The sequence below is a fragment of the Oreochromis niloticus genome, linkage group LG10 (genome assembly GCF_001858045.2).
Source record: "Oreochromis niloticus isolate F11D_XX linkage group LG10, O_niloticus_UMD_NMBU, whole genome shotgun sequence".
NCBI classification, from domain to species: domain Eukaryota; kingdom Metazoa; phylum Chordata; class Actinopteri; order Cichliformes; family Cichlidae; genus Oreochromis; species Oreochromis niloticus.
In genome coordinates this window covers 8163557-8181794 of record NC_031975.2, presented here as the reverse complement: position 1 = coordinate 8181794, position 18238 = coordinate 8163557, and the positions used below count along the sequence as shown (strand labels likewise).

General features: G+C 39.7%; 1 protein-coding gene across 1 annotated transcript in view; it reads left to right on the top strand.

Moving 5' to 3' along the window:
- The window catches only part of pcdh1a (protocadherin 1a), a 92962-nt gene that overhangs the window by 70505 nt on the left and 4219 nt on the right, over positions 1–18238 (top strand). Inside the window, exon 4 of the mRNA XM_005471930.4 lies at positions 852–1071. Within this exon, the coding sequence (XP_005471987.1) occupies positions 852–1071 (220 nt within the window). The remainder of the gene's footprint in view (positions 1–851; positions 1072–18238) is intronic.

The window sequence follows — 18238 nt, the reverse complement described above, 5'->3', positions numbered from 1 at the left end:
TTGTTGTTAGCCTTATTTAGATCTTCTTTGGATTCCTTTTTAGTTAGATTGTGGAAATATTGTCTAGCTTTCCACTCAGTTAAACATCAAAAGCTGGGAAAAGAGAAATATTAAAATATGGAGATAGAAAGTAGCTCACTGGGGCTACTGATTAGTGTACCAATCATTGTCATCAGAAATTCATTTGGCAGTGGCAGATTTAGAAAATGAAACTTTTGTCTGACTAATAATGACAGTGACAGCAATAATCCTACATATCATGGCTACAATTTCTATGACACCATGTGATGTTTGTTTAAAATGTTTACTTTCATGTCCATGGATATCAAGGAAAATCAAACTTTGACAGTTTGCACTACAAGGATGCTTTGTTTAAAAAAAAAAAAAAAGAAAAGAAAATTGGCACTTATTTGTTGCAAACTAATTTCAATCACTTTCCATAAACAGTCAGAATATATAAATGCATGCCCCCCTTCACACTTTGATGCATCTATTAATCTACTGTAGAATATATTGGAATGTTGTGGTAGTTAATTCATTTCTGTTCCTTATTATTGAAGTCCATCTTCACTCCTTTCATATAATTCTGACCTATTCAATCTTCAGAATAATAATAGACCAAAAAACTATTTAATATTTAAAGGTCTTTAATATTTAATACTATTTTCTGGCTTTTTATTAGTGAACTTTATATGGCCAGCACAATCTAGAGAATAGTTCTATATGGATGTGTTTTGAGCTGTGAATGTAACTGTGCAGACCAAAAAGGAAACAAAAAGAAAAAAAGGGTTCTGGGGGGGGGAAGTGTCTTTATACTGAACAAATTCATTTGTTTTCTCTCTGTGTTTTAGCATCCCCATCGGCGAGTGACCTTTTCCACCACCAACCCTGTGCAGGACCTGCAGGATGCCTCTCAGCACAGCTACTATGACAGCGGCCTGGAGGAATCTGAGACTCCAAGCAGCAAGTCATCGTCTGGTCCTCGCATTGGACCCCTGACCCTGCCTGAGGACCACTATGAGAGAACCACTCCAGATGGCAGTATTGGAGAGACTGAACACCCAGAAAATGGTACACTGACAAGCTTCTTTATTCTGGCATATTCTTTATGAATATGCATTTGAATGTTGATGGCTCTAACAGGCTTTGGTTGAGACATGCATTATGTAGAAGATTTGTTTGTGCTCCCTGGCCATTTCAGCCCAAAAATGTTGTGGCACGCTTGACGTTGACTTGCTGTGGTTGTTGATGACTGTGTGGAAATGTTATTGGTTTTTGAGCAGATCTGTGCTGCGTGGGTGTGTGTGTGTGTGTGTGTGTTTAAGGGGGGGGGGGTACCAAGGCTGGAGTAAGCAGTGTCTCCATCCCCCTCATCAGCAGGTCCTCTGTCAGACATCCTTAATGACCCTCTCTCACAAGTGTGCTAATTAAAAAGCCCAACTAATGAAGCATTTGCCCTCTAAATAAATCTGAACCATGACATCTGTGCAGACTACACTATGTTTACTCATAGCAGTTCCTTGCTCCTAGTCCGACACGAGTTACACAGCAGCTAAGGCGTGCAGGTGCCATAATTTCTTGGTTTAATAATCAATCCACCAGCAGAACACTGATGGCCTCACTATAGGTTCATATTGCAAAGAACCCCCCAAAAACAAACATAAAAAAAAGACTGGTAGCTAAGGCCATAGCTGCAAATCTGCAAATCTGTGAGCAGTGCATCAAAATAACAATTTTGCTGCCTTAAGCTGCCAAACACAATCCATTACATGTCTATGATAAGTGATACATATGGTGCATTTCCAATCATTGTAGCATTTTGTGTTGCAGTGCTGCCTGGTCTATACACTTGTAAATTCTGATATTTCACTTCTGACCTACAACACCTCGCCCTCCTGCTTGCATTTCTAGAATGTTAACTTTCTTCATTAATGTGGTCTTATCTCAAAAGCAGTGAGGGCTCAGCTCTGTTAGCATATAGATTTTAAAGGTAGACCTTTGACTGCCCCATAAAAGGCAAATACATCATTGAGGACTTGATGAATTGCTGATCAACACTGACAGTTAAGGTGTCACACTGTGGGTGAAACAGACCCAGATGCATCTTTTGTCAGTGCAAGTATACATCACGGTTGGAAAAAGATTAAGTGATGAGAGGGGAAAAAAAAGGAAGACTATTTCAGTCTCAAGCGTTCCCAAGTTACAAAACATTGCAGGATCAAAGGCTAAAATGTGTCACTGTCACCTGAAAGCAGCAGATGATAAAGTTCCATTTTTAGTAAAGCATCTTGCATTGTGATGCATTGCCTCTTCTTGTGCTGGATCACATTAGTTAGTTTATTCATCTCTGCTGCAAATGTTGGTGTGAATTAGTGACCCTGGAATTCAAGACTGGAGTAGTGGTTGTGCAAAAAAGGATAAGTCTCCCAAATGTTGCACTTCCTTCTGCCTCTACACAGGTCTGAGTCTAAGTTTACTAAACATCAGATTAAATCAGCCCATATACAGTCTCGCTCTTGCGGGTTCAGGAGCCAGCAGTCAACTAGCACATTTCTGTCTTGTCCATGTAATTATGTTATGGGATATGTATGATTTCTTTTTTAGATTGTTGTGGCTTTGTTGCATTTTTGCCATCTGGAAAACACATTTTTTTTGTGAGGGAAAAAAAGGGTTGCCTTTGTTCTTAGCAGCAAGGGAGCAAGATTGCAAGTGGAGACAGAGCAGTTAAAGAATGAAAAGGTGGCACAGGATAGGGACGACGTTAGATTGTGACAGGGTGTAGGGAATCTCTGACAAGGATGCAAAGCCCACAGGATGAACACATAGGACAGGGAGATGCGAAGATGAACTGCTAACCAAGGAAAGACCTAATTAAAATGTGATTCCCACTCCAGGGAGATAACAGGGAGCCTACATAAAATGAAAGATTAGACAGAAAAATCAAATGAGACAGAGGAATTCCTCCCAAGCTTCACCTGAATAGTGACATGAAGTCTTTTTTTAAGCATTTTGAGTGACAGAGTGACAGGCTGTACTGGTACAGAGCTTTATTCATTGCAGTAAAGATGACTGACAGGCAAAAAATGGGGAGGTGAGGACGATGTGTCACTCCATTTAAGTTGGATAAAACGCAATATATGAACCCCAGACTGTCAGCCTTTGCATCACCGGGCTTGGAAAATATTGACATGGATGTGTGTTTTGTTATACAAGTTGAACTCTGACACTGGCGAATCTAAATTTTTAGAGACTGTGTAGTTCAAAAGTCCATTTCAGTTTGGGAATTCAGTGAAATTCAGATTGTAGTCAGGCTTTTCATTCCTATAATAAACTGGAAATACAGAATCACTTTTATTACTAATAAAATTACACATAGGAAAATTACTATTATGCTTGTCACTATTAATTTCAACACTGCTATTAAAGTTGTAAATAATTTATGAGGTAAGTATATTAGCTTTTCGGTTTATCTATAATTAGTGGTGCTTTTTTATTGATTGATTGATTAAATGCTTGCGAGTTAACCAAGACATGTTGCTTTTAGGCTGATTTTTGAATTCCCTTATCACTAAAACATAATTTAATATGGTGCTGACACATGCATCATAATGTTGTGGAAATGCCCAAGATTTTCACACCCTTCTATCGTGTTGGCACCCAACTCTAATGATCTCTAAACTAATCCTGCTAGTTTCTAGGTATATTCCCATGCTGCAGTCCCGAAGTCCCATCGTATTAAAAAACACATTGAATACATTTTTTCCCTAAAATAAATAATTTACCTTTGACTGACATTTTTCCATCATCTTAAACAGAATTTAAACACATTCCCTCTGACGGAAGCACAATATCATCTGCATATAGCAAAATGGCAAGACTTAAATTGTCAAATGTGTACTTAAGGTTTCTTACTTTCAAGAGCCTAATCTGTATATAATTTAATTGGTTAACAGCAATGTGAGTACTGAGTAATCAGTTTGTACATGGGGAACATAACAGCTGCATAGCCATGTAATACTTAAGAAGAAAAAAAATCTTTAATCTAGCTCAGTTTTCCAAAGTTTTAAAAGAGGTGTCTCAGTAAATACAATCAAAAGCCTTTTGAAAGTTAAAATGAACAAAATGGGTTTTTTTTCCCCTGTCTGCTAAGATTCTTGCAGACCAAAGTAATACGACCTTGGTTTACTGGGCTGAGTAGCTCAAAGGAAAGTGTGTATGTAGTCTGTAACAGCTTCGCTCAAGTGGGCATAAACATATTCCGTTATGATTCTTGGCTTTGGTATTAAGAGTTCATTCAAAGTCGAGTAATAAAAAATTCCGCTATATGACATCTATGCTGTCTGATCTGCAGAAATTAATTTCTGGAGTTCCTTTTTTTCCCCCCCATGCCTTAGCAGCTGCTCCCTCCTCCCACTTTTTCTAATTCTTGTCTTCCGGCTGTGTTAGAGTGCACTCCATTTCAGTTTCCCCATGTGCATTTTCCACTCTTACCTTCACGGTGTAGCATGCACATTGCTCAACTGTTAATCTAATCAGAAATGTTTGTCCATTGGATGCATGTGCTCATGTGGGGGCATGGGTTGGCGCGTGTGCGTGTGCGTGTGCACCTGAATACAGTACATGGATGTATTTGTTTGCAGTGGCGGGTGTTGCATCGTACTCTAAATCTCTAAATCATTTTGATTACAGTGCTATTTTACTTTAATAGACTCTCATCATAATCACTGAGCTCTGTAATTCCATTTAAATTGATTGCTTCAGACAGCATGAAAACTGCTTATCTTGTATGTCTGGTTGCTGTCAAGATGCATGATTTGTCATCCACAGTGAAATCACAGATAGAGCGACGACTGGTCTCTGTTTGTCCCATCTGTCTATCCACTGTATATCAGACACCACTGATTAGATTTTGATTAGTGGTAATGTCAGAGTGATTTACAGTATTTATTACTGATTGGCTCAAAAAGAAAATGCATCGTTTTGGGGATTTGATAAATAAACAGACATCAGTATCAAAAAACTCTCAGTTACACGAGATAGCATCAGGCAACTTTAATCATCTTTAATCCTGAGTTCACTCGATTTAATTTACAAGTTTTTTCTTCAGTTGCTTTCAATCACTTATACTATAAGGGGGAAAAACATGACTGGAGTTTTTGTACATTTTTGCCAACATTAGCTTAAGCAAAGCAAATATATTGTGTTTCAGCTGGAGTCACATAATACAACATATAAAAAACGTTCACCTATCCCAGACCTCTGAGTAATAAGTCCCAGGACCCACAATAAGCCCTTCTCTCTTTTTGGGACACTGGTTTGACCATCAGTCCCGCCATGTTCACTCCAGCCTAGACAATAATCACTCTTCCAGGGATCAGTGGATGGGGATCTTGGCTGTGATATGAGGGCTAGCACAGACATAGGTAGATTGCAGACAGGTACTAACATGCGCCCACACACACACACATACACACAAACCCAATTGACCACAGATGGAGGAATTTTGATGTGGCCGCTTGCCCAGCATGAGGTCTCCCTGTGTCTTCCTCTGTGCGGACTCACTGCCATATGGGCTATTGAGAAGGTTGAGATAAAATGGGCAAAAAATGGCATTTGCATGATAATAAGGCTCTTTAGAAATGCTGTCTGATTTTCCCTGCCTTAGATCTCACAGATAATGCATGAAGCGTCATATATTTGTTCCGTTTGAACTCTTGTCATGGGGCTTTCCTTTGCTTTCCTCTGCTTTCCATATCACTATCACACAGGCAGCACTACTGTTTTTGCTAGTCTCCACTCAGGACATCGAAACATATATATATTAGGAAATTATTATTTAGCAAATGAAGATGTACGGAAAAAACAAACAAACTGAAAGATGGAATAACTGAGCCTGTTTGTCCATGAGTGCCTGCTTGGGCTCCTGCCTGGGTGCCAGTAAAGCGTGCTGATGCAGGGGTGTGGGTTTCTTCCAACAGATGCCATTATGCCTTGTCGGTGTCTCTGCCTGTTTGTACTATTGAGTGGACTAGAGTATGCCAGCCTACAACATCACTGTGGCCTATGCCAGCCACTGCTGGAACTGCCACCACGCAGAGAAGGGGCAGGTCATGGGACTGGCAGTTTTGTGGAGGCTTCTGCAGAAAAAAAGTCCTTACAAGTGGTCCCCTGAGGCATGTTGTCATGAGTAATACGCTTATAATCCTGAGCTCATTCTAGCACACGCATTACACTATGCTCACATCAGCTGCTGCTGTTTTGTTACCCCCTGATTGTTTGTAGGTTTATTTCAGAGCAAATAGGTCACTGGAAGAGCCTAACTGGAGCAGAATTAAACTCAATAACCTGAATGTGGCTTTGACACCATGGACAATGGTAAACTATAACCCTTTTACAAATGACTTCATGGGACAATACAGCTGAATCCAAAATGGCACTGATGATGTGTCAACACGTCACAGTTTTGAATGTGTCTAGATTTTCCTTTGCCCAATTTGAAAATGAAAATGTGCTCTCGCTTGTGTGATCACTAACAATGAGCCCCGTGCTCTCATCCCAAACTTTGGCCACACATATTAGACTATTTGTCAAATGACTGCAGACCTTTGAAAGGGGCTTTGTGACAGAAGGGACATGTTATTACATCTCAGACCATTAACTGTAGCAAAGTACAGAGTTGGCTTATTGTCTCTTCGAGTGAACTGACTTATTGTGTGCCAGAGATTGCAGCCACATGTGAAATAGATGGAACCCGAACAGAAGTCCCATTATCCCAATAAATCTAGCCCTTGCATTTGATTTCAGACTACCTTCTTTTACACATAAAAGTGATTTCTCTGCAGTTTCATCATTGTGACCAGCTGACTCAAAGGCTGTGGTAACATCCCTTATAATGGCATGTTTTTATCAGGACCTGGAATTTATTTGGGCTTTAGTTCTTAAAATTGTAATATTTGTCTAGTTTTATTGCTTGTTTTGCAAAAACAAAAGAGGAAAGCAAATAAATTTGAGAATTTGTGGAAGGTCCCTGCTTTATAGGGACAGGTCCCTTGCCCTCTTCAGTATGATTTACACAAGCCACTCAACTCTTATCCACATGTATATAACATGGCTGAAAACCCAGATAAGTGTTCAGAATTATGTGCTGAAAGGAAAGGACATGCATATAAGCGCACATTAGGCTCCATAAATAGTGCTTTTTACACCATGCTGCCACTGAAATTGTCCGGTTTTAGCACTAAGCTTGTAAAATGAATGAGTGAGCCAGTGTGCCTAAGCCACTATCCCTAAGCTTTAGATGTGCTCATGTATTACTCTAACAAAAGTGGATAGCTCCCTATACTTAGGCAAAAATTGGATAGCACGCTGCCTGCTCTTGCTGTGCCAGTGAGTCTGGGCAACAGAGTGCTGAAGCAGCAGGTTTGGAGGTGGTGATGTGTGTGTAAATTTGTGCTTAAAACTACAAGTTTATAAACGCACATAAAGAAAGTTTTCTTAATTAGCTTGGTGTCGCTTGTGGCTTCTTCTCAGCTGAGTGTCCACCGGCAGATCCAGGGGATCTTGACTTGAAACTTCAGGGATCGTTATGGAGGCAGAAATAGAAAGTGGTGGTAGAGCTCTGTTGCTCTCACTGGGTCTTACCCAGTCTATGTGATTCATAGAGCAGGTAGAGTGCTATGCATCGGGGGGGAGGAGAGGCTGGCTGGGGGCCAGTTCCACTTCAACCTCAGTTGGTTGGGCAGCTCAGGCCGGCATCAGAGTAAGCCCGGGGGTCATCTTTCCATCATAGTGTGATGGGGACCGAGAGCCGCTGAACCTCCCTCTAACTAGTGTTCTGCCCTTCAATGATGGATGGCACTTGAGGGACTGGAATTGTACTGTATGGGTCTGACATGCATTTCCTTATTTCCAGTGAGTCTCACAGGGACAGAGTCACTCTCGCTTTAAGGCTTTCTCACAGATATCGCAGAATTCACTACAGTTCAGGGACCATACAAACTCAATGAGGCCTGCATCCAGTGAAACTGAAACTGTCCGCTGAACACAGAATGAAAAGGAACAGTGCATTTTTTTATATCTCTCGCTTTTTCCTCTGGTGGAAGAATCAATTCTTAATTTGCAGTTTTATGTTAACATGGTATATCAGGCAGTCAATAGCATACATGCCTCGAGCTAAATAAAATGACCTGAATTAGTCTTGCTTACCCTCATGGCCAAATATAATACAGTTTTGCATTTAAGGTGACATCACTGACATTTTACTTCCATACGGAACTAAATCATCAGGATATTTCCAGGGCCCTGCCTGTGTTTTTGATCCATGTTGCACCTCACTGATTATTTAATCAATTCTTAAATTCTTTGGATATTTCAAAACTCTGTTTAAAGCTACATTATATAGTGGCTTTAAACAATCCCTAAATAGTCCTTGTTTCAAGGCAAAGTAATTCTGACAGAATATTGCATGACTACGCAGCTCGGTCTCACCATGCATTCCTGTTAGATCTTGGGTCTAATTAGAGCGTGTATTGACTCTGCTGTTTAATCGTGACTGATATTTTCTAGTTCCCAACTACAGAGCTGGAACAGAGACATGTACTGTTGGTCTTCATGCAACCTCTTTTTACTTTAGAAATTATATCTTTTTCTTTTTCTTTTCAATTTCCCTTTGGGTAACTTCCTCTTGGATGGTCATGCCATGTGCAAGGCCCCAACACTTGTCACTCATCTTGATGAGCTGTCTACTGAAACAGTATCTAGCCTGGAGATGAGGTACCCATCAAACATACAGCCGCCACAGGCCCTGAGAAAACAGATGGCGAGAGAAGACACTTTAATGAAAAAAAAAAAAAACTTCAGATGTTTACTCATGTTGTGCCTTTGGTATTTGTTTTTTTCCTTCAGGTATTGATTTCCCACTTAGTTATTTTTATTACCATGACACTTGATTGCCTCCCACTAAGCATAATTACATGGTAGTTAAAATATAATACTAAAAAAAAATTGACATATTTTAGCCAAACAGGGACTGTATGCCATGCACACCCAGGGTCACAGACAGACCCAGACGACTGCTGTGTACATGACCCAATTTGCCCATCAGTGCATTAAATTTTCATTTTATTATCTCATAATGAAGTGTATGCCCTGGCCATTTATGACATTTTAAGATGATAAAACATTTATGGCGCTTCTTTAAAGTGCCTTTAATACATAAGATGTTACTTAAGTGAAGGTGTGGTCCTCATTCTAATAACCAAAATACTCAGTCTCCCAGACAGGCCACATTACAAGTACTCCTGATTCTCCACTGAGAAAATATTAAGTTAATTTTGTTATTGTATTAGATGATTACTTCAGTAATGTCAAAAAAACATCAAAGTTGACTATTCTTCACCAAACAAAAGCTTCATAAAAGTCAATCAAACAGTAGCAGCTAAATGCAACAGATCAGAACAACAGGGGAAGGCCGAATCAAGCTAGTGTTAAAAGCTTGATGACCCCCTGCCGTCTTCTGTTTTGCACTTCTCTTTAAATCCATATTTAAAGACTGAAATTTCCATTTTCCTTTAATAATTACATATTCAATCATGTTTTTGATTCCATGTGTTATTTTTCCCCTTTCCCTAATCAAAGCCTTGTCAAAAAAAAAAAAGAGGATAAATTGGTGGAGAAGCACTGGGAGATTGCCGCTGTTCTTTTCCTGTAGCATTTCTGCTATACAAAAGGCAATTTTCATATTCCGCTGTGTTACAAATTTGAATTGTCCTGCTCCAAACACATAGCTGTATTGTTGAGAGCATTGTGGTAACAGAGCTTTCCATCTCACTGCGTTAGTATGCTGACTTTCCAGAGAATTGTCAGTCATGCAGCAACACTCTATCTACAGTAAATAGTCGAAAAAAGCTTTGCCTCTCCTGGGTCATTATTTATCTGCCACATGGGCGGCTTATGCGATTCTAAAGATCGGATTTTGTGAGATTATATCAATGTTTGTCCATACTGGTGGTGGAAATTATGTACCTCCTGTGAATGTTTTATTTAAATTTTTTCGTAGTAGCTTTATATCACTTGTCGATACATGGCCTTCAATACATGTAGATGAAAAGATACCCTGCTATAAATCCAAGTCTGGCACATTGGTTTCTGGTTAAAGGATATGAATTAAGATTAGGTGTTAAAAGTCATCATGGAACATGCCCGTAGGCGAGGTTCTGTAACCTACTAAAAATATATCACCTCAGATTGGATACAGTCTCTGTGTGTGACTTTATCATTTCTATTCTTTTTATTCAAAGCCCTGTGCAGGTGTAGGCTAATTAGCAGCTAATGTTAGCGCTCCCAAGTTAACCATGTCTCACACTGCAGACTGCTGAGATCAAAGGCAGAATTAGCAAAGCGATACCATCTTGATCGAAAGGTGAGGAAGAACAACAAATGGATTATGGAATACATCCGTGTTGCATGTCAATAAGATCAATGAGCGAAAGATAGTGAGCATCAAAGTTCTGCATAGAAATATACTCCAGGGGAAAATCCTGAGAAGAAAATAATTCCTCTTTGATAATTAGACATGGACATCACATGTAAGGAAGGCTTTGATTTTCTTATTGATGAGGAAAAAAATGTTTCCAGTGCAACCGCTTTTTTTTTTTTTTTTGCTGTCATTTGAAAAGCAGAACATTAATATTTATTAAGTATATTGTGCTTCTTGGAACTTGAATTCAACAAACACTAGCAGGCTGGGGACTCAATGTTTAGATTTTCTTTTCAGCATTTACAAAATGAAACATCTTCTACCTGCTAGTATGAGGCCATGAAGGGCTGCCACTCTGAAAGGGGCCATAGAAAGGGCCTAAAGCAGGAAAGGAAAGCTTCAAAGGCAGGAACCAAGAAAGAGACATTCAGACAAGAGGAAGAAAGAACGTTTGGGTATGAGACAGGAATAGACAAGTGACTCTTGAAGTAAATGTCACACAGTAATCAGAGAATGGCTTGGGTGATGAAACGCTCCGCTTAATTATCATGACAATATTTCCCAACCGTAAACTTCACATAAAAGGTATTTTTGGTGTTCACATATCTTGGCTTCATCTTCTCTTCTAACCTCAGCACTGTCACCAGTCATTAAACCATTTTTCTTTTAATAATCAATTAATTTGCTCCAGCAACTGACTTCAGACAGACACATAGGAGCACAAAGGATAGCAGTTGATCAGATTATTAGCTAGAAATCACGTTATTATATGCTGATGACAGTCACAATGTTATATAGTTGTATCAAGGAAAAAAAAAGAAAAACATTTGATTATTGAGCATTCAGTCACAACCCCACACCACAGGGATTTCGTCTGCATCTCTAGGAGTATTTCTAATTAAATTATAAGGAAAACTGAATGGGGAAATTTGAGGTTTCCTATTTCAGGAGTAAGAGAACCACAGCACGGAAGAAGCAAAGTGGGTTTAAATATAATTATGCAAGTATAAATATATTATAAGACTGCAAAAAGCACTGCCAAAAAAACCTGCGAAGCTAAAATGTGTATGTAATCATTTTAATTCTTATTTAATTTAAGATGTTCTTGGACTGTATTGACAGTGACAAATAATTCATGTCCCTTTATATTGTACTTAACTGTGTTTAGCATCGTAGTTAACATATTTCTGAAACTGTATATTTTAATCACAATCAGTGTCTCCCTGGTTAGCATTACATCCTTCATCAAATGTGGCACAGCCCACAGTAAAGATTTAAATGAACAGCATTAATAAAATACCTGTATTGGCCTGAAGAACATATGCAAATTTCGAGATTTACAGTAGATCACTGATGTCTAACTAATGTGATTCAAACTCAATGCGCACATTCAACTCTGTCCCCGAAGCTCTCTCTGAATGAATATGAGAGTGAATACAGCATACAGAGTAATACTGTTTATAGTCTCCAAGCTTCCAAGCTGACTGCCTTAATAAAAGATTTAGATGAAGTGATATAGGTAGAATTTTTTACTTTAATAGCGTAAAACATGCAGAGTAACAAGCATGATACATCCACATATATATGGACATGAACGTTATGCTAAATTTGGGCTTTTAAGGATTTTTTTCATTTCTTTTTTCACCCCCACTAATATTTGTTTGAATGTCCCTTAGCAAGTTTCACCTCAGTCAGATGCTTGTGGTAGCCATCAGCAAGCTTCTGGCAAAACTTCTGGCTGGATGTCTGACCGCTCTTTCTCGCAGAATTGGTAGAGTTAATTTATTTATTTATTCGGCACAGACCTGTCTTTTAAGCATATTCAGCAACTCTTCAGTAGGACTGAGGTTAGGGCTATTGTCTACAGTGTTATCATATGAAGCACAATAATTAAATCAAAGGTTATTTATAATGTTAAAATAAAATAAAAAATTTCAAGAATCCTTTTTTTAAACAATCCCTGTCAACCTTTTAATATTGAGAAGTTGTAGTGAAACATTAGCTTACCGTGGCCTAAAGAAATAATCTATCACAGGGATAACACCGAGATACAAATAGCCATTCATGTTTAAATCCACATTCACAGCCAACTTAAAATCATCTGTTAAGTGATGCTTTTGGACTGTGGAGGAAAATGAGAGACTCCAATGTCCAACGAGGCAAAATTTGCTTCAGATGCTATATCATGCTACTCTTTTGAATATGTCTCATAGATAAAGGTATAATAATAATCCTTTTGTCCTAACAATATGCCCCCAGAGTCACTCTCTGCAAGCTCTTTATTGAGATTGGTTAACATGGTGATTAAGCATTTTTTTTTACATTATTTCTTTCTTCCAAAATCCATTTGACCTTAGTTGCAAATAATATTTTGACATTAAACAGATTCCCCAGTCTCTGGTGACCTTGTTGCTGGTTACAGGAATGCAATAGCTTGAATTTAAGTTTCATGATAACGAAACGATATGTTGAACTTACTCGGTAGTTCAGGCCCCAGGTGTTACAGATCAATACTTTTGCTGTCAAGTTTCAGGATGCAATCTCCAGTCCGTAATTGGCCGGCAAGGCAAACATACAGCTGTCAGCAGAAGCATGAAGCTTTTCTCCACACACATATTTCAAATACATGTTTGTGCACTAACAGAGAAACAATTATATCACTCACGAAACAAAGCGTATTGCTATCTCGCCCAGCCTTTCACCTGTGTTTTGAATCTATTTTATCTGAAGACGCCTTGCGTATGTGTCACAGTTTGACAAAGCCTTAGTATTGGTTGACATATCACACCACATATCAACTTCTCAATTGGAGGAGCTGGTGCATAGCGTGATCTGTCAGCAGGTGCTAAGGCTTTGTCAGACGCAGTGACACAAAAGGCAGTTTTCAAATAAAGGAACTCTAAGACAAAATGGTGGATGGTGAGAGAACTGACAGGAGGTGTACCATCACCCAATGAACCATCTACAGCATATTTTCCTGACGTGCGGCTGGCCGACATGTCCACTCATCAGCCTCTGTCAGCGAGAGGCCGGCCCGCTCAGCAAGCTGAGAATTCAGATCTTAAAGAGTCTTTGAAGGAGGTTCTGACATGTGTTTTAAAACTCAATACACATTCTTATCCTGCCATCACGTTCTGTACAGTGTGACTGAGAATTGCTGAACCTGTCTCCACCAAAACAATCAACCATTAAGAGTTCAAACAGACTGAAGTTTTTCATTAACAGAAACTAAACTATGCTTAACATCATCATCTTTAGAGCATCATTTCATGCACCCGTATGAAAGAAAAACATAGTGATCTTGAAAGCAGGGGTTGTTCCACAAAAAACGATGCTTTAAGAAATCTGCATCATGTTAAGAGCGCCGCCACAGTATTATAACAAAAAGAGTTTTACTGTGCTTTATCTCACCCATCAGTTTCTGTGTAGTTAAGGTGACAAAGCTTACAAGCCTGCATGTTCTAGTTAGGCTGGCAAGATGTGAAAGTGCACGTCTGAGGTTACAAACTCTGTTATTGTTCTTCTGGATTCCATTACAATGAGCAAGGAAAATGTGCATGTCAACACTATGTTTGTGCACTTGTAGCAAGTTTCAGTCCTTTAAAAATGTACTCCTCTGGAGAGAAAAAAAAATGTTTTTGGTAGCTTCTGCTTACTGTGCTTACTGAGAACACTTGAATAACAAGGCTTGACATGTCATAGCTAAAGAAATACAAAATCCTGGTTTCTTGTTTTTCTTCGCAGAGGATGACAGCCACACTATGCATTCACACCCAGTTATTATACCGATAGCCACCACACACACACACACTAACGTCTGCTCAGATCTGGGATATTTCTTCTTCTTCCTTTTGTTTGTTGGAACTTCTGTAGTCATTTACCTCATAAACCGTTTGCAGGTACCACAAATATACCATTAATATCTCTCGCACACTCCCAAACGATAGTAGCTGGGTTTTTTTCCCCTGTTATCCCTCCGTGAGCTGTAGGTCTCTCATATTTGTTCACCATCGATCATAGCGGTCTGGCGCGTATGCTGGAAAGCAGCCGGTGGGGAGAGGCAGCATTTGCAATCAAACAGAGAGGAGCAGTGTGAAATCTCAGGAAGAGGCAGCTTCCCCCATACCCGTGGGCAGGGGATCAGACGATGAGGAAGCCTGCCTCAGACACTCAACACCTCCCACTGGCACCCTGATGCAAGCAGCATGCAAACCCACCCCTCACATGTATCTGTCAGCCAGGGGGTTAAGCTCTGTGTGTACCCCCACTCTGTAACTGCACTGTGGAGTACATGTTATGCTACTGCAGCTGAGGTGCTTTTAGAAGCTTGGCTAAGGTTCACTGCGAGTCGCTGATGTGGTTCTGAAGGTGGGAGAAGGTAGAAATTGCTGTTTTTCTTTTCCATGATATTGCTTTAAGCAAGCAGATGGGACTGACCCACTATAAAAGGAGAACGCTACAGGTGCAATCTATCTGTGAGTCTAGAGGAAAAGGATTCTGCTGTGCAGAAAGGAAGCAATGTCATTGAGTCACTGCTCTTCAAAACCAAATCGCAAGCTCTCTAAATCCAGTCAGCCTGTTTCAGCCACTGGCATAATAGTGCTGTGGTTTGCCCATCTGTTCTCCATTGTCCACCTTGGCTCGCCATCCATGACATACACGACTATAAACTCTAAAGGGTTTGTTCCAGACTGTGAGCAGATTTATTTCAGGTATAGGTACAGCAGAAAACAGGGTTGAGTGGGTGAGAAAATACCTATTTTCCCACTGCGCCTTTGGCTGCTCCTTCAACCTGTGGTTGACCCATTTGCTTCATTGTGTCCACCAAATATTCAAACAATGATCATTTCAGCTAAGCGTGGGAGTGTGTTTTGATGCACAGAGTGGACAGTTTTGTGCCACACTGTAAGTGGACTGTAGTACAGCTACAGATGGCTAATGGCCACAGCAAAAGGCGGACACAAAAGTATAATTACCAATATTGATTTTTTTGTGTGTGTGTGTGAAAATGGATTTGAGTGTGACAGAAAGGTCAGTAGAAGCAAATGTAAAAATTTGTGCTTTCACAAATGAGACACACTATCATAACATTCTGTCATCACTACACAATAACTAATCCATTATTATTGCACGTTAAAAACTGTTTTGAGCTGACATGGGTGGCTGGGAATGACACGTACTGCAGAGTGCTAATGACAGCATGCAGCAGCACAGCGAGCTGAAGTTGAATATACCCCTGCTATTCGCTAAATTGTGCATTAAGAACAGCTTGTATGTCAAAGCTAGATTATAAATAAAACCATATGAAATTTAGATAAAGCACTAACAGTCAAGGTAATGGCCTACTAAAATATCTGACATTAGAGTATCTGCTGTATGTTCTCGCTTAATGACGTGTGATATGTACTTTGGCACCGTCGGAAGAAAATGGCAGACTTTGGCAAGCTAGTCGTGTATTTAGCTGTCACTGCTGATTTTCTGGCCCTTGATGATGATGAGCGTGGTTCAGAATGTGCTCTAATTCCTGTCAGTGGTGCATGGCATCATATCGCATTACATGTTTTCTTTTAGTTGGCATTTCATTAAATAATTCCACATTATATTTTGTAAAAAAATAAAAAATGAAAAATACAGCCGACCTGAAGTCAATTACCAACCCGACAGTGAGCGAAGATGTCACAGTATTCAGTGTTCCCCTATATGGCACTTATCTCTACTGAGTTCAAAGAGAAATCATAAATTAAACAGACCAACAGGACATTTGTGAATTTCAGGAGCTTACTGTGAGTTTGCGGTCCTATATGCAGACACATAATGGCAATGCCTAATTTATAAGGAACATGCCCAGTTGTGGCATGTGAAGTCTCTCGGAAACCTGTACAGTGAAGTCTTTCCTTTTTCCTGTACAGTGATTCGTAGATGTGGAGCTGTGCTGATTTTAACACGAGGCCCTCTTGGTGTGGCATAAACCTCCTGGAAGCTGTGGAGAGGTTTTAATCAAGTGTGAAATCCTTTTGGGGTAGATTCCTACACGACTGTTCCTGCGCTTAGAAACGTACCCCTCAACCTTCTCTCCAGCTCTCTTCCCATGAACATCTTTTTGTAGCAAGACTCCACTTTGCTGCAGCGATGCATACAGACAATGCTCTTAGCAGAACTGAGAAAATGAAACCCCAGTCATCTTGCATGAGGCAATAAACACACACACACACACACACACACACACCTCAACGTGTACACACTCGCATTCCTCATTTCCTGTAGCTCCAAATTCAGTCTCCTTGTTCTTAATCAACCATAAAAGTGTTGTTCATTCTTATGAAAATAATATTAGTTTGCTGACACTGACCTACTAAACAGATATAGGAATTTGCCACTTAAGCATAATGATGTAATTAAGCATGAATATGAACATTGCTCAGTTGTGAAGTGAAAGTATTAAATAGCCTAAACATCTAGCTGTTTAGGATTACAGGAACAATGAGATTAACTGCAACAATAGATGCCCGATTATTAGTATTATTATTATTTTAATAAACAAAGAGGTAATTGTATATAGCTTACCCAGGGGAAATGAATGTTTTAGACACAAATAGGGACAATGAATTAAGCTAAATGCCATGCTTTTATTTTTAGTAAACATCAGAGCTTTTAACATCTTTAGCACACAAGCTTTTCCCACTTTCGGTTTTGATTGACTGAATCCTCGTTGAACCAGATGCTGTGCTCTTTTCTGTTTTTTTTTTTCGTAGCCTCAGAGATCTGGCATTTTTGTGAGATAATTATCTTGCCACTGGTCATGAGCACAATACTGATGTTGTGTCTCACAGGCTTACAGTCAAGCTGGCATTTTCTCTGTTAGCTGTGAACCGCTGCCTCTAATACGTCACCTCTTGTGGTTACATCATTCACATGCACCAGCTCCTTTCAGTGGCGGGCTTTCTGCTTTCTCAACAAGAACATTTACTTTCATTCGCACACCGTCCTGTAGCCGCAAAACAAGACAGCTCTCCCACGACGTATGTCTTGTTCAATGGTGTGGTCACTATTGTGGCATTTACAGTAATGCATTTATCACGGCAATCAAAACTTTACACATCAGCGACATTGCACGCACACGCGGATCTCAGCTGTCTGCTCTTCAGACATTGATCTGGCCATCTCAGGCTGAGTCTGAAGGGATAACAAAGATAAATTGAGTGGTATTTAAATTTAATACGGGCTGTATGTTTAGTTTGTCAACAGGTGGTCTGCTTAACCAGTCTGCTGCCTGGCAGCTGAACATTAGCGATGAATAAATAAATGGGGCCTTTGTCGCTTTTACAAGCATGAGAGAAACATGTGAGTTGTGAGAGCTAGCTGAAGCAAACTTATTTTGGAAGATTTCACAGCTTCCACAGTAAAACGAGGTCACTGGGTCGTGGACCCATTTATTTAATTAGGAACAGTTGAATAAAAAATTGATGAGAATCAAGGGCAGGGGAACTCATTTCAGTACTGTCAATCAATAACTCATTCGGCAATGGTTTTGCCCAGAGGGATCCAGCTATTCTCTCTGTAACCAAACACTGTACTTCCCCAGTATGCTTGGCTGTTCCATTATGTCCATTCCTGTAGTATTTTTTTTTCATGTTGACACATGCTTGGAGCATCAGTTACAGCATGCAAATCACAACTAATAGAAATTAACTCACTGCTGTTGAACATGTTAACAACACGATGATATATTACAAACATAGCAGACAAACTGCTGTTGGATAC